Source organism: Microtus pennsylvanicus, chromosome 1, assembly GCF_037038515.1.
Source record: "Microtus pennsylvanicus isolate mMicPen1 chromosome 1, mMicPen1.hap1, whole genome shotgun sequence".
Classification (NCBI taxonomy): domain Eukaryota; kingdom Metazoa; phylum Chordata; class Mammalia; order Rodentia; family Cricetidae; genus Microtus; species Microtus pennsylvanicus.
Genome location: NC_134579.1, coordinates 23615358 through 23640076, shown reverse-complemented (window position 1 = coordinate 23640076; position 24719 = coordinate 23615358). Strand labels below are relative to the sequence as shown.

The 24719-nt window shown below is 43.0% G+C and overlaps 1 protein-coding gene across 6 annotated transcripts in view; it reads left to right on the top strand.

The window, feature by feature from the left end:
* Nucleotides 1-24719, top strand: part of App (amyloid beta precursor protein) — a 223101-nt gene that overhangs the window by 35568 nt on the left and 162814 nt on the right. For all 6 annotated transcript variants that reach the window (XM_075959214.1, XM_075959223.1, XM_075959211.1 and 3 more), the window contains exon 2: nucleotides 21103-21270. In XM_075959214.1, the coding sequence (XP_075815329.1) occupies nucleotides 21103-21270 (168 nt within the window). The remainder of the gene's footprint in view (nucleotides 1-21102; nucleotides 21271-24719) is intronic.

Here is a 24719-nt window from a genome sequence, read left to right as displayed (position 1 = left end):
AGTCTGCAGAGAAAAGACCGCAACGATAGATGGGTATTGAGAACACTCTGCTTCATAAAGTCGCCCTTCCTAATATACCTGTTTGAAGCACAATGTTTCATCTCCTGCTTGAATGCTAATTTACAATCAAAGTTTTCTGAATTGCACTATTTTCCCTTCATGTACATGTATGTGATGTGTGTGTGTGTGTGTGTGTGTGTGCGCGTGCACATGCGCACTCCTGAGAACGAGTGTGTTCTCATACAGGAGTTCACATTGATGCAGGGAATCTCCCTTACCCACTCTTCCACCTTATTCTTTGAAGCAGGGCCTCTCAGTCAATCCCAGATCTTCCTGATAAGCTGTACTTTATCCAGAGTGATCTGGGGATTTCCCCATCTCTACCCACTCAGGTTGGAATTCCAGGTGGGCAGCCACGCCTCTTGGGCATTTGGGTGGGTGCTGAGTATCTGAGCTTTATTGCTCTTTTGTGGGGGCTTTTGATGTTTCATGTTCACTATTATTATTATTAATTTTTTTGCATGTTGCTGAGATGATGCCTCTTAGAATAGGTTAAAAAAATCGAAAACTGAATCATTGCCTGGGAGCTGGCAAAGACTGATCCCCAAATTGTGCAAGGTGACTTGGGGTGCGAAAATTCTTGAAGCAGTCTCAAGACAAATACCAAACCACATCTAAGCAAGGAGCAAGGGTGATGATCAGGGGAGTGGTAGTGATGATGTGGAGAAAAGCATTGCCAACCTCACAACTGTGCTAGGTGGAAAAGCTGGAAGGTGACGCACAGCTGCTCCACAGAAAGCCGTTGATCCTCACTTACCCAGAAGATGGGGCATAGGTTTTCTAAGTCCAGAGAGCAGCAAGCAGCTCTCTTCAGCTAACTGTCAGTCATGAGCAGACAAGTTTTATACCCTAAGCCCTCCTGGAGGGTCAAGTTTAGAGTGTGATTCTTTTGCCTGGCCAATTCTTCAGATTGGATGTGTTCACCCTCTAGAACTCCGACAGTTGCCTCTTAACTGCTAAACACCAATACCTCAGCAGTTCCCATGAAACAGAAAATAAAACAAGAAGTTGACGTAAATGTGTAACAAAAGCAGAGACAGGAGACACTGCTTCTCTGTCTGGTGCTTCCTCGCCTTTGAGAAATTCTTGCAGTGTGACTCCAACAGCAGAGAGGAGTCAGTGGGTTAGAGAAAGCAGGTTATTCTTCACATGCTCAAAGTCAAGATCACAAGCACATGAAATTCCAGGCCTGGGACAAGAAGGGAGATTCAGTATGTGTTATCTATGTATTACTTAGTCAGCCAGATCCTACTGGATGGGGAAAACTTTCTCTTGGTCGTCAGGATTGGGCTTTCTCTTATTCTAATGGTTAATTAGCTAATAGAGCCCCAAATCTGTGTAACAAGACTGTATCCCTAATCTGTCACTGATTAGTCTGCTCGCTTGTCCCCTGACTAATCGTACATAACGAGTAATCAGCACCCTGAGAAGCAATCTGGGTCTGGCGCTACACAAACAATTACGCCGGTGTTAGCAACAAGATTGGAGCTACTGTGGTAATAAAAATTCAAAGTATAATCCTGGTAGGTTCTCTTCTTAGGCTTCTAATAATTTGCAACTGCCAGGCTCTTAAATCTTTCCTTTGACGTTGTTTCAGCAATAATTCCAGTGAACTTTGAGTGTAGATTAGATTGAACCAGGAAGACCATACCCACCTGCTTGCTGTTCTTTATACCAGCCCACCATTGGGGTCCCTGCACAAACATTTAAGATTAGAGATAAGCACTAAAGGAGGCATCTTTTCTGAGTCACCACAGATATTTTTCTTAGAAGTGATTTTAAGACTCAGTTCAAAGAACTATATTAGCATAATTTAATGTTTTTTTTTCCTTCAAACAAAGTTGAAATAAACCTAGTGTTTATGTGCTCTTTAGGTAAGAGGACTCTGTAGTTGTAGAGCTGTGGAGAATACTGCCCAAAATTAGGCAGGAAGTATAATTGCATAGCAGGCCTGTGGTAAAGAAGCAGTGGGAAGCCTTTATGCGTGAGGAAGAACTGTTACTTAGTTTAAAAAAGACTATTTTGTGCATACAGATTATCTAATCCGTTATAATGAGACATGTGTTTGTTTGTTTGTTTTTCTTTCGAGACAAGGTTTCTCCATGTAACAGTCCTGACTCTCCTGAAACCAGGCACCCTCCAACTCACTGAGTTCCCCCTGCGTCTGCCTCCCAAGTGCTTGGGATTAAAGGTGTGAGCCGCCACTGCCTGGCAAGACCTTCTTCCCTTCCTTTATAGATTTTTGTCTTGAAAGAACATTTTGCAGAAACGCCCAAGGTAGAGATTTAAGGCTGCACTTAAATCAAAGCTCAAGCATGTGGCGTTGCTAATAATCCCCTTTTCCCTTCAAATTAAGTTTTCTTTGGTGTCCCTTAAATGTCACGTGCCAGGCATAATTTTTTAGGGTGACATACATTTCATCTTGATCAGATTCCTTTTTATCTGTCCCTGTTGGCAAGATGAATCCTTCATCACGTAGCTTGTTATATCAAAGTTTTGAGATTCCAGACCTGGCCATCATTTGATCTCATAGTCATTATCGATCATTGTTATATTGCTAATGCTTCTCTTTTAGCAGAATTATGGGATCCTTAAGATGACTCGAATTCAATGACAATTTCAACTAACTGGCTTTTCAGTTCAGAGGGCTTGTTACGATTGGGGATTTTTTTTCTATTTTGCCGTTCGTTTTGTTCCGTGGTGCTTAGTTACACACACCGTAAGAGGTGTTTTCTTATTTCCATAATGATTTCAGTACAGCTGTGTTTTTGACAAGAGTTCAGTTGTCAGTTTTCCCTTAATAGAAGGAGCCAGCATATTTGAATGTGTGGCTGAGTCCATTGCTTTTCCCTCTGATGTCTTTAAGAAAGAAAGCAGTTGATAGAATCATCGTGAGCTGTAAAACTGTTACACTCTGCTGGTAAGTAGTGGCACGCCTTGGGTAAATAGTGAAGTATTTTATTTCACAGTTCCTTCCACCGCTTTATTGATAACATAAATTTATATTGCATCAGGATAGGTGTACTCAAAGGAGGAGGGACCATGATTTCGTTTTAGTACTGAATCTCCATTTAAAGGATGATTATAGCTGTTGAAGCAGGACCCCCTCCCCCCAACTCCAGTTTTGTTGTTTTCTGTGGTGGTGAGGAGGAAGCAAGGGAGGGCTGTTAGTAAAAATAAGAATTGCTAAATCAGAACGAAGTCTCTGTGTGGGCATTTAAGTTCACAAGCTTGTGCTGTCTAGACCTTGACGACTATAGAAAAAAGAAGTTAAGTTTTAGCATACTGTTGGCCAAACAGGTAAGTCATTTCTGGATACATATCTCAATAGTGTGGAAAAGTTTAATGAAATAGGAATACCTAGAACAGATCTTCTTGAGAGTTCCCAGTTTTATAAAACTCAGAACTGTTACCAGACATGAGAGAAGACATCATGCTGGACTTGGTGGTCATACCTATAAGGCCAGCACCCAGGAGTCTGGGGCAGGAGTATCGGTAGTTCAGTGCCAACTTGGGCTGTATACCGAGACTCTGTCTTAAAAGTTAAAAAAAGATTGTTTTGGTGTGTTGCTATAGTGTGCTCCAAGACACACTTGCTGTGCCAAGCTTTTCTCTTTTTCTCTCCTTTCACCTCCCCTTCCTTCTCCTCCCTCTCTATTTGCTCTCTTCTTCTCTTCCCGCTTCTCCTCCCCTCTTCCATTCCTCTCTTCTTCTCTTTTTTTCCCAAAGGGTCTTATTGTGTAGTCCAGATTGACCTTGAATTTATCCTCTTGCTTTTCTCAGCCCTGTAGTCCAGTGCTGGGATTACAGGAATACTTGACTATGCTCAGAGTCATCCATTTTCTCTATAAAATTTCTCTTCCTTGCTTTTTCCTCTTCATTTCCTTCTTTCCCTTTGGGAAGCCTGTATCCCACTCTCCTGGGGATCACACCTAGGCCTTGTACTTACAGTCCAAGCAACTGAAGAGCAGCTCATTCCCCTCCTCCTCTCCTTCCCTCTCCTCCTCCTATTCCTCCTCCCTGTATTTTTTATTCTATTTTGTTTTGGTGGTTCTGGCGATAGAGCCCAGGACTTCACACACAATAAATAAGTGTTCCACCATTGAGTGTGGCTCTCACCCTTCATCAAAGAAGTTTCTCCTTTTAACAGAGACCATTACAGAAAACCCACAGTTGGTTAAAAAGCAGTGAGCAACCGACCACAGGGTGTCCAGCTTCAGTGGATACATCCACAACACAATCCCTACACCTAAGGCTCAGGGAACATCTTTGAGCAGTTGGTGGAAAGATTACAAGAGCCAGAGGACCAGGAAGTCTGGTGTGAGACTGTGTCTCCTAGACATAACAGAGAAACTATACCTAAATGTTAGTGGTATGGCCACCTGAACAAGGACATCCCCACTAGACTTGCTAAGGTAGAAGGGAGAGCTCTCATGGAGGTCCCACCCCTAGACAAAGAACTGCAGGCAACCGAGGGATGCTGAGAACAGGAGACGTAGTCTTCCCCAGGGATGACCCCCTTAATTCGTAATCTCTTGTCTGTCTTTTGAGAATCAGTGCCATGTAACTCCATAAAACCCTAAGAAACTCTGTGATCTTAAAACAAGGACATTTCCTTCACATGTATTTTCACAAGTTTTGGCTCAGTGTCTTCTGTGACTGTGTGAGACCCCACCTACAGCAATCTTTTCGCTCCATTCAACAACAGTGTGTATTCTGTGTTTTTGACCAGATAGAGAGGTGCTCTGTCTGGTCGTAGGAGTATCGCTTATCCGTCTTTCGCACTGTCCTGCTTTCTAGGTAGAAGTTTAGCCAGCTGGCCTTGGTATGAGGTTCGCCACATTACATGGTACCCATTAACATGGTATTATTCATCACATAGTAAGATTACATCATCTTTTTACTTAGCTGCTGCAAGACATATGTAACAGGCAAGACTGCTTTGTAAAGCGTGCGGAAGCCTGCTCTTTATAAAAGAAGCGTGTCGTTCGGGAGTCAGGCTGACCTCTTCCACGGTGTGAAAATGAGGGGTAATTTGTATTCTCTGCTATGAAATCAGAAGCAACGAGTGCTCTATATTGCGGATACAAAGCACTAATTTGTTCCTCCCTCAGGAGTGCACTTGAGCAGACGCTGGTATCCAGGGCTCTGTTTTCTCTTCTTGGTCCCCCTTGGCTCATCATCTTCACCTAGTGTCATTTTAGTACCCTTTGCAAATGTGATTTTGGAACCCCGGGATGGGTTTAAATTGTGTGCATCTCGCATCAGTCATCCTTGTTTGTAAAATGAAAGCAACTCTTTTGGAGAGGAGGGCAGAGTCTTTCCTATATAGCCCAACCCATCTCAAACTCACCAGTCCCTCTGCCCCTCAACCTTTTAAAAAATTCAGCTAGGCGGTGTTGGCACGGACCTTTCAGCACTTGGAAAGCAAGCAGAGTTCTTTGAGTTTGTGAGTTCGAGGCCAGCCTAGTCTACCAGGAGAGTTCCAGGACAGACAAGGCTATACAGAGAACCCCTGTCTCTGACAAAAGCAAAACAAAACCAAACAAAAAACCCGAAACAAACAAATGAAAGTCAAACAACACTGTACTGTTTGAGTACAGATAACCACCTACTGATAGATTTAGTAATTTGCTTGTAATGAGTTTATAATAAAAATTGCCCATGAGAGAAGTTCTTTATAAGAAACAACTTTATTTTATTATTATTTTGAGTCGTGGTATATAGCCTTGAATCCACGCCCTCCTGCCTCAGTTTCGAAATTACAGAAATGGCTGGCCCTTGTGCCCCGCCCTAAGATAAACCAAGAAAGTCTTAACAGCTTGAACTGTCGGCCGTCACCCTGTTTGGAATCGGTACGTCACTGAGAACAAGCTGTCGAGAGTGGAGCTTCGTCAGCCGTGTATCAGCCACCAGAGTTCACGTTGCCTTCAAGGGAGTGAGCTAAGAGTTTGCAGATGGTTTGAAATGCCACGCAGACTTGGTGAGTCAGCTCTGCCACATCACATTCGCAGCTCTGTGGCTGCGAGTGAGGACACATGAGCGGCAGTGTCCTCAGTAGTTTGTCTCCTAGAGACAACTTGGCAGGCAGACATCTTGCAGATAAATGAGGAAAGATTGTCTATTTCAAGTGGCATAAGACATTCCTTAAAGCAGTGTGTCATATCTGTTCCTACAGTCAGCATTTTCTTTGGAGCAGAAAATTTCTTCTCAGGCTACCCGAGTGCATGGCAGACATCTTTGGAAGCATAGCACTCGGGAGATAGCAAGCAAGCGCTGCGCATTCAGGAGAGCAATGTCTACAAATAGGTCAGGAAGTTTCTTGTGCCTCCATGCATTTCTTTTCCTTCTTCCTGTTGGATACCAGCTGGGAAAATCGGTAACTTAGGAAAATGCTTACTATTCGTTTCATATGTATTACTGAATTTTAATTTTTCATAATCTATAAGGTTAGGTTTTGATAAATATTTAGAGGGAAAGGAAGTACATCAAAAGGCTCTCTCCTCAATGATAAGCAATGCTAGATTCAGAATATGATCTTTCCTCTTTTTTAAATTTTTTTATTTTATTTTATTGAACTATACATTTTTCTCTGCTCTCCTCCCTTCTACCATCTCCCATGGTCCCCTTTCTCTCAATATTCTCAGGAGATCTTGTCATTTTCTACTTTCCATGTAGCTTAGATCTATGTATGTCTCTCTTAGGGTCCTCATTGTTGTCTAGGTTCTCTGGGATTGTGAATTGTAGGCTGATTTTCTTGGCTTTATGTTTAAAAGCCACTTATGAGTGAGTAGGTGATATTTGTCTTTAGTGAGGTGACCTTTCCTCTTGATACAAACATGCTCATACCTTCCGTGAGTGTTCTTTCATCCATTTTCTACAGCGACCCCAAACTCCAAGGCTTCTAGATATGGGCAGTGATGGTGTAGACCTGACTGAAGATGCAAGGCTGGAGAAGTTTCTGAAAACCTTTTTTTAATTCATAAATTTTCATGAGACCTTTACATTATGTAATCTATTGCATATCATTGTTATCTCAGAACAGTTAATGCATTATTCAAAAAGATTCCAGTGGCTTAAGCTTCTCTGACTTTATCTAAGGCACTTAAGAAACATTTCGCTATTAAAAAGTCTTCACTGACAGAGAGAAGATTCCAATTGGCTGTGTTGATCTTGGAATCAGGAAGGACCACAGGATGTGATCCTGCTTCTGGCTGAATTTGCTCAGAAGCAGAGAGCAGCCCATTGCGTACACTTGTGTAGGTTGGATAAAATTGCATAATATAGGCGTTTATTACTGTATCTGACTTAATGATGAACCAATGTTTACTTATCAGAGGGACCTTGTTCCTTCCTTGCCCGACCCCCAAGAGCAATGACTCCAATTTGCAACCCTGGAGCACACTTATTATTGGTATCAGAGAAGTTATTGCCAAATCCTTTCCCACCGTCAACACCACTGTAGAGCCACGAGACCTGTGGTTAGGTCTCAAACCAAGAACAGTGGCTGAGGTGCCTATTCAACAGATCAAAGCAGACCTGGCTACCAGGTTCTCCCAGCATGCCTCAGTCCCTACCTGTTACAGACTACGTCCAGCAAACCCTGCCCTGTACCCTGAACTCTCCAGCCCAGGAGCTGAGCTGCCCTTCCTCTGAGGCTCTTCCCTATGTAATTTAGCCATTTGGCTATACCCAGCCCTTTTTTTTTTTTTGGCTTCTTGGTCTTTCCTCTTCCCTCTCCCTTACCTCTCCTCCTCACATGGCCCAACTCACGGATCATGTTCACTCTGGAAGCTCCCAGGTATCTCCGGCCACGCTCTCCCTCAAATCTGCAGTAAGCATTCTCCTCCACCTTACTTAGGATCAGTTATGTTCTTTTTTCCCCCATTTATCTATAATATAATTCGATTTTAGAGAACAAGGGGCCTACTTATCCTCTTACACTCATGAGCTCTCCCCTCTTCATTTTTTTTTGGGGGGGGGCAGTAGCTTCAGGTGTATTTTTGTTCAGGTACATTGTGTGTCTTGATTTAGTACAAATTCAAGGCTGCCTACCTGCAGGCCCCGGGATATCTCTCTCAACTCCTTCCCTACTCACCTGTGCTTTTCTGCTCCCTTCCTTGGACTTAGAAAAACACCACACGTCTCCTCCTCCAGCCCCACCTCTCCTGTGGTATGACCACTGATCCACCATTGTCAAAGTTGGCTTTATTATTTCAGCACCTTCTGTTAGCAACTTGAGCCACAGGTGCTTCTTTTTACCCTTGTGTTGTAAAGAGACCTACGTGGATCTCCCCACGGTCCTCATCCATAGGTATGTTTAGTGCCTGGGAAATGCGTATATGATCCGAAGGCACCATGCTAGAACTTTCCAGAAACTTAGCATAGGACCAAGACAACTCTGGAAGTGGCAAGGCCTTGATAGCCATCAGCGCACACTGCCTGGCTTGTCTGCCAGTGTTAGTCTCCAGATCATCCTCCAAGTGTGCGTTTTGGTAACTTGCAGTGTTGGGTTACTTGTTGACATCTCTGAGGATCGCCTTGTGTTGACGGAGGCTTTTTAGCTGCAGGAACTCAAACAGAACAAAGGAGCTGACTGCACACTTTACTCATGAATTACGTCTGCCCGTAATGTTTGTACGATCTTCCGGAGTCCAGTGGGACAGTCTGATTTTAAAAATCCTACGTGAATTGCAAGCTGATGCTCCTCTCCAGGGTGCACTTCCAGAGAATCAGGAAGTGAACGGAGCCCCATGGCTCGGAAATCCCCTTGCCTTTTGAGCTGTTGCTTTTAGAATATTCTATGACAAGCCTGAGGTCAGGACTAGTTCAGCTGCAACTGACGTGTGCACGCTGGTAATGGCAGCGGATTACATGGTCTCCCCTGCTGCCACTAGAAAAATCCTAGAGATACCTAAGTTTGAATTTATTTTCTATTGTTCCATGCCTTTGTCAATACTGACCATTTTTTGCATTCTAGTTTATTACATTATTATTTTTTCACACCAGACGGTCTTTAGCTCTTGTATTTATTGTGCAAGGGAAGCAGGCATACTGTAGAGAATGAGGAAGTTTTCACAGACCGTGAAGTCATTTTTATCATGTTTATATTATGTAAACAAAAGCCTTTGCTTTGCATTTACAGCATTTAACTGGATGCTCACTGTCAGTTAAGACCATGGGCACAGCCTCTGCTTTTATTGCTATCAACTAAAAATTGCTACCATAACACGAAGTAAAAAGTCTTGTTACATTCCTCTCAGAATTACATTTTCTCCCTTGGTATTGTGGTTCTGAAAGCCTTTATTGCAAAGAGAATGACAATCTGACAGAGTTTTTTTGTAAGACTGAGGGCACTAGAAAGGGAGGGTGACAGTGCCCAACTCCAGGTTCTTTAAGGAGGGTTGTCTCCCCCGTGCTTACCAAGCAGATATCCTGAAGCAGGAGCCTTTGAGTATTCTTTATCTTGGCTTGCCCTAAGGGAGATAAGTTAGCAGAATGCTCTAGCAACAGCGAGCAGGAATGCCATTTAAAGCTATCGTGAATTTTCCCATCAACTCAGCATTCTCTCTGAATTTCTCTTGTGTTCCTGCTACACCAAAAGTCCTAGTGATAAAAATCCAGGGAGATGAGAGTTATGAGCACACAGGAAAGGTAGAGAGGTAAATGTTATGAAAGCTTGGACAGAAATAAATCAACAAAAATAATGTAAATATCCATTCTGCTTATGAAAAAGAATGCCTCATGTTCTCATCCTGAAATATTTTCCATGGCTTTGGTAAAAAATAGAAAGGTGATGTCTGGAGGCCACGGATTGTTTGATGCTGTTTGTTCAAAGACGCACAGATCCCCTCTTGTCCTGACCTAGTTGACCATTGGTCCCTTCACGCCTTTACACAGAATGTGCTTACGTGTGTTTCTCTGTGCATGCCTGAAGAGGTCACAGAGCAAAGGTCACTGTGGATCTCTGTGTCTCAGTGAGTTCGTGGAATAAATCATTGCTCTTCCTCACTGGCATGCCACACGCGTTCCAGCATATGCTGCTTTCACATAGTGGACAGTGGTCACAGCGGCATGTTTGCTGAAGGACTTTGCATGCCACTTCTCACAGGTAGTACCGGACTCTATGTTCACACAGCTCCATGTAAAGTACGAGTAGAAATACAGTCTACTTAATAAACATTGCTTCCCCGTTTGAAGGATTTCCTTCTGAGTATATATTGGGTGGAACAAATATGCAACTAAAAAAAATACTTCTTTAGCCAAATTGTGTCTTTGCTGAAGTCCAAAAGAAAGAGGATAAAAGGAGGACTGCATAATTATCAGAGCTAAAACTTCACAACATTTGATTGATATCTCCCTATAAGCTCCAATGCTTGCATTTAGAACCATATTGCCTCGACTTAGATTTTTCATTTTCATAGTATGGCTCATGCACCATTGCTGATCGTAAGTCATGTCATGCATTACATATAGGATGTTTATAGCAGTTCTTCCTTAGAAGGGTGCTCCTCGATGCCTTGGGGAGTTGAGATTTTCATGGTCCAAGGGATGGTGTGGATGAAGTAAGATCAGTGAGAGACAGGATATACTTCGATATCACGGACAAGGTTAGTTTCTGTGTTCCCTGCTTTCCAGTGGCTTCCTCTGTCTTAGTAAGCCACCTTACTTGTGATTAGTGCTTATGCAGTCAGTGAAGACATAGGGAGCAGAGCTGCAATGCAGTCCTAGCACTGCAAGGGAACAAAGGTCTTTACTTACTTTACTGGGCACAGTGTGGTCCATAGTCTTATAAAAAAGATGGCAGGGAGAAAACCTGTAGGTAAGTTTGCTGAACAAGTTTCTGCTGTTGTTCATCTTTAAGCAAAAACTAATTTATAAGTGAGGTGCGGAGGGTTAGTGGTGATATTTTGACTTTTAGTCATGACACTCGTTCCTCTGGGTTTTGTGGAGCAGAAATAGAGGTTCCTCAGCAGCAAGTGTCTTAAAATGTCAGGGTGGGGGTAAGGGTAAGGAGGAGGGTTCATATGTTTTTTTTTTCTTACAAGGTTTGACTTTTGGAGATATGCCAACTTCATCCATCCTGTATAGTTCAGTCTGTTTTGAAGTACTGAGGGATGGTTATCCATCTGTTTCAGTGACTCATATTTTCATATCAGCTACTTTCATTTTCTTTAGATCTCCTGAAAAATAAAGTGTTTGCCTCCAAGGTCCCTGTATTAGGTTTCAATCATTTTGACAAATTCCCCAAGAGAATATACTTCAAAGGAGGATAAGGTTTATTTTGGGTCTTGGATCTGGTGCTTTAGGGCTCAGTTGACACAGTCCATCATGGGGATAGGGAAGGACAGACGCTGGATGAGGTCTGGTGTTCCGATGTCTCTTTTCCCTTTCAAAGGCACACTGAATGACCTGACTTGCTAGTTCTGAAAGGTTCCCCTATTTCCTGGCAGTGGCATCAACTGGCAGCCACACCTTCCACAAGGGCGTTTTAGGAACACCCCAGACCCAAACTCTGGCAGTTACTTCCTCTCACTAATGTTTTCCTGAATGTGAATGACAAAGATTGCTGGGGGTTTTCTGAGCCTCTCTGCTGTGGATTCTCAGAGTGTTAGCTGTTTGTCTTGAACTCTCAAAATCCTAACAAATCTGCCTTAAACTATTTCAAAGAATTATTCAGCTAGCTGTGGTGGCTACACACCTTTAATTAGAGCACTCTGAAAGTAGAAGCAGCCAGATCTTTGTAGGCCTGATCTACATAGACATCTGGGGCTATGCGAAAAGACCCTGTCTCAAACAAAACAAAACAGAGTTATTCAAATGAGAACACAAGGATACAAGGGTCCTTAAATCTTTTTTTTGTTGTTGTTGTTTTGTTTTGTTTTGAGACGCGGTTTCTCTGTAGCTTTGGAGCTAGCTCTGGTAGTCCAGGTTGGCCTTGAAGTTGCAAAAATCTGCCTGTCTCTGCCTCCCGACCTTAAATCATTTTGGGAACACTTGTGCCGTTTGAAATAAGATAGCATCTTAGTTGTTTCTATGACAAGTGTGCCGTGCCATGTTAGTATCTCTTGCGACAATAATGATGTACAGTCCCAGCACACCCCAAAATTTAGCTTCTGTGTTCAGACAGTTCTGGAAAGAGTTCACTCCAACAGCATCAGATTCTCAGCAGCTGGGAGGTAGACCAAGAAGAACTGAAGTTCAAGGTCATTCTCAGCTAGTCAGGTCTGTGGGACTACTTGAAGTTGTCTCAGAAAAGCAAGGAAACAAATAAAACAGCAACAAACTCCAATCCTGGTTCCGTAGCTCAGGGGCAGAGAGCTTGTCAAGAATGCACTTGGCAATGCAGAACAAAATATGTAAAAATCCAAGGCATTTTAAAAATACATTGGTGAAAATATGAAGTACGCAGTTAGAGCAGGTTGAGGAATATCAACTATAGGCCTCCAATCTTATCTGATAGCATTATTGGGCCTTCCATAGGTGAAGAATAGGGTTTTTATTACTCAGGTTGCTAGGTCAGATATAGAAGTGAGCGAGGTCCTGCTCTTTAGCAGGGCTAAAGATAGCCTAAAGGAAATTGCCATCAGGCTATTGGATCAACAGCATTGCAAACTGAACATTGTCATTGGGCTTCATCAGTGTTATGTCTGTGCAGAGGGCTTCTCTGAGGGAATTATTCTTTATAGCAAGTATAGTTATCTGCTTAAAGAAATAAGGACTAAATAGGCATTCACTGGGTTAAAAACTGATTTTGAACCTAATTCTCTGGTTACCACACAGACACTTCTGTTTTAAAAATTACAATTTTTAATCCGTTTATATTATGCGTAAGCAGCTGGGCCACCAGCCTCTCTGAGGCCTATGTATAATGCAAGCTTTCCGGCACTGGTTGTTAATCTCCTGGGTGTTGAATAACCGACGTTTCTATTGATGGACCTCTTGATTTCCTACTGCGTGCCAACGGGGAGCATGCTTCACTAGCCTTGAGAAGAGATGGAGTTTGGGGCCAAGTTGAGAACCCCCGTGCTCAGCAACACTCGAAGAGCTCGGTTTCCACAGAGTCTTTGAAAGCCTTCTAAGAGCTATACCGTGTAATTTGAAGCTATGTCAGGAAGGAACTCCAAAGGAATGACAAGTTTCCAGGAGTGAAAAATACATACATTAATTCTTTGAAAGGATTTTTTTTTCTTTCTCTCTCTACTCACTTTTGTGACAGATCCTTTCTAGGCTGGAACTCTAGTTCAGAAACAGTTACACTGGTTCACTTTTCTGTATGGGTTTAGGTGGCAATTCTGTCCTTTCTCGCCACACATCCATACATGGGCACACCAGGGCAAAGCCCTGTTTTAATATGAGAGTCAGGCTGATCATGCCAAAGGAGCTCTTGACAGACAACAGTCAGCCCCTTTTTCTGCCTCTGGAGCTCGGGCTATGGGTGAAATCTTAGCCTTTTCCTGCTCGAGTTGGCATGAATGATTTATACAGATGCTTTCCCTTCTGTGATTCTAATTTAAATTCCAGTTTTATGTCAGCATAACGTGAGCAACTACAGATGTTCTCTGTGGACGTCACTGCCAAGGAGACCCTCCCTCCCTGGTTCTTTTCCTTTGGTTGACGAATGAAAATTTGCTCATGATTATTGATCTTTAAAGGGAGTTCACCAGCAAATTTCCTAGACTGTGATTATGGAAATAATTTCTTTACGCTTGAAAATGGAGAATGTTTTCGGTGTTGAATTTAAAAGTAACTCAAGAGTGTAGACTTTTTTGTGTTTGTGGAATGTAATTGAACTGTGCTCAGGTGATGAGCACACCACAGTTCTTCCAGGAAAACCAAGGATGGGATAGAAATAGAATCTGTCCTGTTTATTTTAAGAATCCCACCCAAAGAAAAAAGTACCAATACTTCACCAGATGAGCGTTATTCCGGCCAGAGAAACGGCTGCTCGGATGTAGAAACCAGATGGTCTTCATTAGCCAGAAAGCTTAAAAGGGCATAAATCCACAGACTCAGCCAAGCTATGGATCCGGACCCTGCCTTGCCAAGCTGGACGTTTTAGCCAGGGAAACAGAGGGCTCCTTGTTTCAGCCCCTCTTAGCTGGGACCCGGGTGAAGAATGCTGCCAGACCTGCTCTTTAAGGAATTTTCATCTTGATAATGAGGAGGAGAGAGAGAAAGTTCTTGGAGAAAAGGAACACCCCGTTTGAAGGACAGACAGAGAATGGGTTCCAGAAGCAGCCTCTGTGTTTCATTGTAAATTGTAGCGATTGTCCGTGTGGGCTTCCACTTTCACCCCTGCAGATTGGTCCACATTGAGTCTGTATGTTTATCTTTATTTCAGCAGTGCCTATTTAAGGCCAACTTGTAGCTACAGTGCTGTTAGGAGAGACCATTGCATTTCATTGCTCTCTGTGTTGTGGCTTGGGAGGAGGGGACCAACCAAACAAACAAACAAACAAAAAAACCCTTTTTTTCCCCCTGATAGCAAAGGTTTGTTTCCAGAAAGTTTGGCAGTGTAGCATCTACGCTGGTCTAGCTCAGAGTTCTGGAAATGGCCTCTTGCTTTTGAAACCATGGATTAACCCACTGTTGCAGCTGGTTGTTTTGTTCATTGGCACTGAACACAGTTTTCTCATGGGAAAGTATTTCCTGTTTCAGGATGCCAGCGCCAAGCTATACAGGCGACAAGGAGTATTTTCATATTTCACCTCCCGAAAATGCACAAATCGTGAGGGACCGCCTATGTATAGGGTTCTCATCTTTAGTGTTGTCATGCGTTTCTGAAAAAGTAACTTGATGGTTAAGAAGAAGCTGTTCTTCCTCTGGTCACGGTCCTCATTTACTAAGTTGTGTCTGTTTGTTTTCTATGCAGGGAGATAGTTTTAGAAGGGAGTAGTTATCTTCCAGTTGTCTTTGAGAGCACGAATCTGACAGTGGTTATTCTAGGATGTGAAGGCTTCCATTTCATGGATGTGCGTACTACCAGCTCTTAAGAAGGACATGGCAAGGGATTCATTAGGTTTCTTTCTAGAGGTTTTGTTGAGGAAAAACGGTTTGAGTAAACCTGTCTGGACTGGTGAGGGACAGCAAGGTATTATGTTCTGTGTGGCCCCCTTATCAGATGGTGCTGCTTTCCTCTTGGCTGGTGCTGAGGCTGTATTGCTTTTAGCAACCATCCTGTTGACAGATGCAGACGAGGATGCCCTGCGTTGTCTTGTGTTAATTAACAGGGCCAAGGATGTGTTGCTTCAAACCCGGGCTTTGTAGGTGGGCTACAGGAAGGACCGAGAGGCTTCTGGTTCAATCTGTGTGTTTGATCTAATTGTTCCAGTCATTATACCACAGCTGTTGATTTGGAAAATAATTTTCCATGACAAACGTGGTATTTTGTTTTAAGTAAACATTTATGAAAGGTAGCAAGATGTTATATAAAGCAATTTTTTTATATATATAAATAGAAAGCAGTTCCCAGAGCAGTAATTTACTGTCATTTTGGAGGAACTAGAGTTTAAATTGAACTGAGCCCTGTGCTGGCTCAACTTTACGGAAATATGGTTGAAGTGTTTTCTGCATATTTGCTTTTACAGTGAATAATTGTATCAGTTGCTTTTCTTGTTGCTGAGGCAGTAGGGCTGGCCAAAACAGCCGAAGGAATGAAGAGTTGTCTTGACTCTGCATGAGGGGACCATCCATCATGGTGAGGAAGTCCTGGCAGAAGGAGAACACGCAGTAAGGAAAAAGGGAGAGATGAATGCTGGAGTCAGTGCATTTTCTCCTTTTCATTCTGCCTGTGATCGCAGTCCAGAGGATGGTGCTGTCGTTGTTCAGGGTGGGTCTTCACTTTTTAAAACTGTGTGGGAAAGCACTCAAAGACACACCCTGAGGTACGTCTCCATAGAGATTCTAAGTCCAGTTGAGTTGATGATGAAGATTAACCACTACAATATTAAATTCCTTTGGGTAGAAAACCTGAAAAGAGCAAAAGCATCCATTTTCTATTCTGTATTATACAAGCAGATGACATTAAAATAACTCTAAAGGTAAGAGGAAGGATGACATAGAGAAGTGTGGAAGTTAGAAAAGGAAATTCAGGAACCAAGTTTAAGAAAATGAAGCAGAATTTATTAGATAGACTTAATTTTAAAAAGTAAGACCAGGTAACATGAGCAATTGTCCCATTTTTGACAAGGAATTGACACTAGATTTAGCTGCTAGGTCTGCATAATACAAGCCCTATCACCAGGTCGTCATGGATGGGGTATGATGGGAGTGCTCCTGAGGCCCAGCACCTCTCTGTTGAAATATTGGTAACTGATGGATTACAAGAGAAGGGGAGATGAGAAGATAGTCATTGTTAGTATCAGTGACTGAGCCCAACAGGCTAACATGGATCATTCCGAATCCATGGCTATACTGATACCCCTGGTTACTTAAAAATCAATGGGGAATAAAGCAAAAAGACACACATGTGGAGAAAGGACGTATGTAGTGGAAGGGGCATGGTGGAAGTGCGAGGGAGATAAGAGAGGGTGTGTCTTAGGGTTTCTATTGCTGGGAAGAGACACTGTGACCACAGCAACTCTTATAAAGAAAGGTATTCAATTGGGGCTGGCTTACAGTTCAGAGACTTAGTCCATTATCATCATGGTAGGAAGCTTGGTGGCATGCAAGCAGACATGATGCTGGCAAGGAGCCAAGAGTTCTGCAACTGATTTGGCAGGAAGAGAGAGTGACACTGGGACCTGGCTTGAGCATTTGAAATCTCAAAACTCACCCCCAGTGACACACTTCTTCCAACAAGGCCACACCTACTCCAATGAGGCTACACCTCCTAATAATGCCAGTCCCTGGTAACCAAGCATTCAAGTCTATGAGCCGATGGAACTATTCCTATTCAAGCTACCACAGGGTTGAGAGAAAACAGAACACATCACATACATGTGTAAAAGTGTCAGAGAACAAATTTAGTCAATTAAAAAATAAACAACATAAAAAAAAAACCCAACCAAACGAAAATAAAAACAAAACATAACCCAATCTGGAAACCCTTCTTCCAGGACATGCTAGGATGCTTTTATTATCTGACTGTCTGGCCCTGCTTAAGGCTTTGATCCCCGGTGTACAGCATCTGGTAGTGTTGTTCTTTTGTAATTCTGCATCTTCTGAAACGTGAAGGCCTCAAAGAGAAAAGAGAAAAAGAATGCTTAGGTGGAGGCACACGCCTTCAATCCCAGCATTCGGGCGGCAGAGACAGGTAGACTTCTGTGAGTTCAAAGTCAGACTGGTCTACAGAGCAAGTTCTAGGACAGGCTTCAGAGCTGCAGAGAAACCCTGTCTCGAAGAAAATCAAAAAACCGAAAACAAAAACAAAGAAAAAAAAAGAATATCTTAAGCTGTGGATGGAAGTGGAGAATAGGGACTCAGAAAAGAGGTGGTTGGAGAAGAACTGGGATAATTCACCATGACAGAAGTCAAAGACATACTTCTAAGACAAAAGAGTTCACCGTTGGTAAACAAGGCCAGTAGGGATGGGTGCTAAGGAAAGCCTCCTCCTCATATGTTTCTCAGATGGGAGTTATACGTAACCTTTGAGATCAGTCAGCTCAGGGATGAGAATGTAAACTGATAACAGGGGTTAGGACACTAGTGATTGGACCAGCAAGATGGGTCAGCAGGCAAAGGCACCACGACGTCTGATGGCCTGAGTTTGACTACCCACATGGTGGAAGGAGAAATCACATGCAGGTTGTTCTTTAACACATGTACCAGGGCAATGGCCCCCACACCCCTTATCCTCCCATAACATAAAATAAATTTAAAGAAGCAAGTGGAAGTGTTTAAATCAAAAGTTAAGCAGACGGATGGTGGAGGGGCTGGATCGGGCCTACTGTCTCCTTTGTAAATGCAGGTATTCGTGAGAAAAGACTCTGCCCATCCCTTTGTGTGTCGTTTAAAGCTGTTTCTGACCTATAGCAATAAGGTTGTAGAGTCACCAAAGAGGCCGGCCCATGAGCCTTATGTATTCACTGTCTGGCCCTTTCAGGAAGCTCTCTGACCCCCTGCTCTAGAGGGCAATAATGTGAAGGGAGGTGAGGAAGGGTTTTGTTTCTCATTTGCTGTATTTGGTAAAGGAGCTCAGAGGTTGCTAGTGGTGAGCTGGAGAAAGGCAGAACGCCTTAGTGTTTCTTGCTGTGTGACAGGTCACCTCAAACTTAATTGCTTAAAGCAACAAGAAGTTACCATTTCCGTTTCTGTGAGTGAGGGACTTAGGGGCACTTTCTAGGTGGTTCTGGCTCTGGGTCGGTCTCTCTTGAAGCTGCATTTCTCTTGGCTGCAGCCAGACAGTGTCATTGTGGTGTGGACTATTTCCAGGCTTGCTGGTGTGGCTCTGAAGGAGTTCTGAGCTTCCTACTGCTGCCCAACAATGAGTGAACCTTGTTCTGGATGGCACACATCACCATTTCTGGCACTCTTTGTTTGTTGCATAGACAAATTGTAACTAACGCACTGTGAGAAGGGATGGACTGCATGTGGTCATGATTACCAGGAAGTGGGGAGTAGAGGATCATGAGGACTTTCTTGGGCTCTAATGGTCACTGGAGAGAACTTGTTTACATTTTCTTTGAAGGAAGAAGGATGGCTCCTGCATTTGCATCCACTGAGGTGGCTCATCACCTAACCTGGGATAGCCAAAAGCTTGTGAGGAAATAGAGGCACAGGAGATCCCGAAATTGAGGACCAGATTCTTTTGATAAAATATTCACCAACTTTGATGAATTAAATGTTCTATAACTTCTCTTTAGTTAGGGATAAGATGCTGAGGCCCACTAAGAGTGGACAGAATAAAGCACAGTGAGGAACACAATGAGGTTTGCATTGAACACTTCATCCTTTGACCCCCCAAACCCTGCCCCTGCCCCAACCTCCACTCCATGGCTTCACCCACAGGTGTCTGGTTCTGATTCCACGTTCTTTAACTCTCTTGCCATATTATTACCCCATCTGCTTATTTCAGTAAATTGGCAAAATTCATGATTTGCTCTATAAGATCCAGGCATTGAATTTCCTTATAATCCCTCAGGAGGATAAGGACAAGAACGTTCTGTGTTGGGCATGACTCTGCATCTGGGGGAGAATGGGCCTTCCAGCTTCCTGGCGGTGGTGAGAGATGATGAGGTTCCTGTGGAAGAGTCGAGGGGTTGCAGCTGCTCTGTGGATGGTCTGACTTTGTGGCATTAGCTGCTGTTTGAAGGACCTAAACACCCGGGGCTTGAGACACAGATTCGTGTAGCCCGCTCACCATAGCCCTTCCTTCCAGGAGTTCAGCCCAGAGTCCCCTCATTTGCTGTTGTTTTGTTAAAGACACGAATCCTCTGTTGTGGGCAGACAAGACGCCTGATAAGCAAATGCTTGGTCCCTGTCACATCTGTGGATAGAAATGTCTTCAACTGAAATCTCTCCATCCAGGCAGTTTGACTTTTTTTTTTCTTTTCTTTTCTCTTTCTCTTCCCTCACTAGTTTTTGGGATTAACTCAGGAATCACCCAGGAAGGGGCTGTGGGAGTGGCTGCTGGGGGAAGTCGAGTCTATCTGGGGTGCAGCTCAGTTTCCTCATCAGGGCTCTCACTGGAGAGGAATTACATTGGTTCTTCTTTTGATTCTTTAGTTTCTAGTAATTCTTTTTCTGGATTTAGTTTTCATCTTTGGCAGACCTTTTGGATGGGGTAGGACAGATTTCAGCGCTCCAATTTTCCCATAATAAATTTTATTTTTTTTCCCCTAACTAGGCAGGATGGTACAGTTGTGTTTCTAGCAATGAAGGCTGAAGGCCCAAAAGATCAGATGATAGGAACGGTCTGAGCTCATAGTAAATTCCGTCTACTCTTCATCTAAGGAAGTTGGGGCGGGGGAGGACCGCCTGTGAACAGAAGGGCTCTAATACAGAAAGCACACTTTTCAAAGTCTTCTGAAATGGCAGATTGCCTGTAGCGGTCAAAGCCAAAGCCTGTTCCAAATTTGCTAGGGCAGATGCTCTGCTGAGCTCTGGATGAGATGTTGTTTACTTGCTTCGTGGTAGGGGCCATAGGGCATGAGCAGTCTGTCCTAGTGAGCCAAGACAGGGCTGGGACTGTAGCGCAGTTGGTAAAGTGCTTAGATGGGCTATGATTTACATCCTACTCCCAAAGCTAAGTTAAAGAAGAAAAAAAATAGCCAGGTATGAGCCCTTGTAATCCCGGTGCTGGAATGGCTGAGACAGGCAAATTCCTGGGGTTTTCTGAACGGCCAGAGCAGCCTGCTTAGCCAGGTTTCAACCAACGAGAGATCCTGTCTCAAAGACAGGTGGATGGTGCCCGAAATATAATGTCTGAGGTTGGCCTCTGTCTTGCACTCACATATGCATGCATAGGCTGGTATACACACACACACACACACATGCGCATACACACACTTGCACACATACATGCACACACACTACTGGAGGAAAGTAATAAGAGTGACAAACAAGGACTGCCCTGGGGAAACCTGGTGGGATGGTCTGTGCATTGTTACATTCCCGAATGGTTGATTCTCCAGTGTAATCTTCTAATTAAAAACTCAGGTACAAGCTGGGCATGGTGGGCGGCACATGCCTGTAATCTTAGCACTCAGGAGGCAGAGGCAGGTGGGTCTCTGAGTTTGGGGCCAGCCTGGTCTACAGAGTGAGTTACAAGACATAGAGAGACCCTGTCTCAAAACAAGCGAAAACGCCCTTGGATACAGCCATTTGCTCAGCAGTGAGGCACACTGTTAACACCTTGTTGTCAGGGCTGAGAAGGGGCACATAGTGTCATCTCCAGGCCTGGTCATCAAGGAGGAACTGACCCCATTCTGTGTGAGTAACTGCGGATTATGAGAATGTGAATTCTTCCACAGTGATTATATTTATTTTAGAAACCCGTCTTTATTATTAGGACCTTTCAAGAGATATCACACAATTTTCTGTGGGGGAAAAAAAATGAAAGGATTGTTTGAATGAACTAGGAATTATTTATTCTTTTAGGTGCCCACTGATGGCAATGCCGGGCTGCTGGCAGAACCCCAGATCGCCATGTTCTGCGGCAAACTCAACATGCACATGAATGTGCAGAACGGAAAGTGGGAGTCAGATCCATCAGGGACCAAAACATGCATCGGCACCAAGGAGGGCATCCTACAGTACTGCCAAGAGGTAAGGCCCGTACGGTAGACACTTGTTCTTGTTGGGTCACATGCATTCATTAAAAATATTAATTCTGATATTTTATATTTATGTTTTCTCCTGTAGTAAAAATCTTGGTTCCTAATGATCCACTATATAATTAATATGTTTATTTACTTTACCTACCCTACAGTTTTTACAATTAGAAATTATGCTGTTATGATCAATAAACTGGGTAAAATTTAAGTTTTCTTAGTGTAATGTGTTCTACTGTGGCTATGCAATTAGGGAAGCATTTTGATTAAAAATGCTATAAATAATTTTTTTCTGTTCAAACACTTTGATATATTTTAGTTTATTTATAACTGTTGATTTTTTTCTTTCTTTTTTGATTTATTTTTATTTTATGTTCATTGGTGTTTTGCCATGGATCCCTTGGAACTGGAGTTACAGACAGTTGTGAACTGCCATGTGGGTGCTGGGAATTGAACCAGGGTCTTCTGGAAGAGCAATCAGTGCTCTTAACCACTGAGCCATCTCTCCAGCCCCCTGTTGATATTTTCTAATTTTTCTCGCTTAATATTGTGTCTTTGAAATAAACATTCAAACTGATACTAAAAATTATACTAAAAGATCACCTCTACTTTATCTCTTGTTGATACTCTTTTTTAAAATAATAATTTTATTTCATGTATATAGATGTTTTGCCTATGTCATATTTATGCACCACATCTGAGGCTGGTACCTCAGAAGGCATCAGAATAGGCTGTCGTATTTCTTGGAACTGGAGTTACCTAAGTACAGTTGTGAATTGCTGTATGGGGACTGGCAGCAGAGACTGAGGTTTTCGTATCTGAAATGCTTGGGCTAAGAGTGTTTTGGATTTCATAGGATTTGAAATATTTGGATGTTCACAATGAGTTGCTTTGTGAATGAGCCCCAAGTGAATACAAGATTCTCACCTCTTTCCTGTGTGCATTACACACAGCCCAAAGGTTGTTAGATATGTAGTAATTGCAATGTTCCTCCATTTGTGCTGCAGATCAGATGGAAATCTTCTGAAATAAATTCAGAGCAGTTCTCAAGAACTGTGTCCGCTTTTGGAACGTTTCAGATTTCATACGTTTGGACTAGAGATGTTCAGTTCCCACTCACTTTTCCTTTTCCACTAGCTGTGTTGAAATAATCAACAGTTGTCTACCCCCTCGTCCTACTTACTGTGTGTGTGCTCTACAGCCTTAGAAGTTCTCCCTCTGTCTAGCTACCTCTCTGAACCCTTTAACTGTCTATCCCAGCTCCCAAAGTGCAAGCAACTATTATTGATGGTGGAAGTCACAAAATAATCCCACACTAGTTCAGAATTATGAATAATAATGGGTTATTTATTTAGGGGAGACTTACAGATCACTGTCCTTGATAACAGTTCTCTGTCCGAATGGGGGACAGAACAGAGTCTAGCAGCCAGAAGTGAGAGCTTTATAGCTGCATTTATAGTATAAGAGGCCACGCCCAAATGAGCTGGTATCTTAAAGTCTATTGGCTGAAGGAGCAGGAGTGTTGCAAGGAACCACTTGTTCATCCCAGCCGCCCAGAACCAAAATAATCACACAGAAACTGTATTAATTAAATCATTGCTTGGCCCATTCGCTCTAGCTTCTTATTGGCTAACTCTTACATCTCAATTTAGCCCATTTCTATTAATCTGTGCATCACCATGAGGTCGTGGCCTACCAGCAAAATTTCAGCACGTCTGTCTCTGGTGAATCCTGACGCTGCCCTTCTTTCTCCCAGCATTCAGTTCAGTCCTCCCCACCTACCTAAGCTCTGCCTTATCAACAGGCCAAGGCAGTTTCTTTATTCATTAATGGTATCACAGCACACAGAGGGGACCACCACATCAAAGGAGCTCCCACAGCATACTATTCCAATAGATTTTTAAGAAAGGCTGAGAGGCACACTCAGTTCATGTTGTAGACTTCTGTCCTTTTCTGGTGAGTGGCTGCTGGTACCTGTGAATCATCATGGACACCCAGATTTGCTCAAATAACCACATGTTATTAAACCTTTGACATTAGAGAGTTCAGTGATGCCTGGGTAGCTTTGTTTTCTGTTTTTGTCTGTGGTTTGTGCAATGCTGGGCCAGAGTCCTTCTTCCCACTCCAGACTGCCTGCTTATGGGCAGCCATGGGAGAGAAGAGACACAGGGTAGAGCACATGGGCCTTATTTTGTCTCGTTCATTTGCTTTTTCTCACCATCTTCAGTCCATTGGGTAAGAAGCAGCTCAACTGTGACGTGTTTTGAGTCATTTTTAATGAATCTGGTTTGAATTCTATAATAACGAAAAGTCTCTGAGTCTTAATTTTTGAAGAAGAGTGAAGCCTGGGTTTGAATTTCAGACAAACCTACATATAGAAAACTCCAAATACCTTGTCCCCCAGTCCATGGGATGGAGTCTCCAATCCCCAGGCTTTATCTGTGTGGTGGCACCAACTAAATGTGCAGCTGGAACACTTGAGATGTGGCCAGTCAGATGTGTGCTGCCAAGAGAAATGCCACATTTCAGAAATTTAACATTAATAGAGACCTAAAATATTTTGAAATGACTACATTGTAGGTACCTATTAAGGATGTCATAAGGATGGTACAATGAAATTAAATAGGATTAAAGATGAATTCACCCCTTTCTTTTTCTTTTTTTTTTTCATAAGATGAGAAGGAAATTTGAATGTAAACTGACAATTTGTATATAGTGCTCTTGCCTTGTCTCATGCCAGAGTGAGGGGCTGTGATCAGTTCATGATCCTGTCATCCAGGAAAGAAGAGGCAAGAAGAGTCGAGGAGTCCCAACAGATTGTCCCTCATAAATTTCCTTGGAGGTTTGACTCAGATTTCTCTGAAGCCTTTGAATCACAGCGTTCAAACCGGCTGTGGTGGCTCACTGATGTAATCCCTACACCTGTAAGGCTGAACCTTAGCTATACAGTGAGATCTTGTCTCAAAAGAACAAAGGAGGGGGATAGAGAGGTGGCTTAGCACTTTAGTGCACTTGCTGCTCTTTCAGAAGACGCGGGTTCAATTCCAGGCACCCACGTGGTGGTTCAGAACCATGGATACCTTCAGTTCCGGGAGACCCGATACCCTTCTGTTTACTGCATGAGCGGCAGGCAAACATGTGGTACACATACATATATGCAGACAAAACATACGTATGCTGTAGAATAAGTAATGTAAAAAGAATCTTTAAAAGAAACAAAATATTTTTACTAAAATATTTTAATGCATGGAGATGAGGTAAGAACCAATAATTCTGCCTTCCTCTCTGAAACACCCACCTTTGGATGCCAAGGGTGCCCTCCACATAGACTCTCTTCTTAAGAGGGCCATGACCCATGGCCTTAGTGCTCTAAAGACTGGCAGGGCAGAGGTGATGATGTCATCACCTGCAACCCCTCTTTATTTCTTGTTAACAAAGCACCCA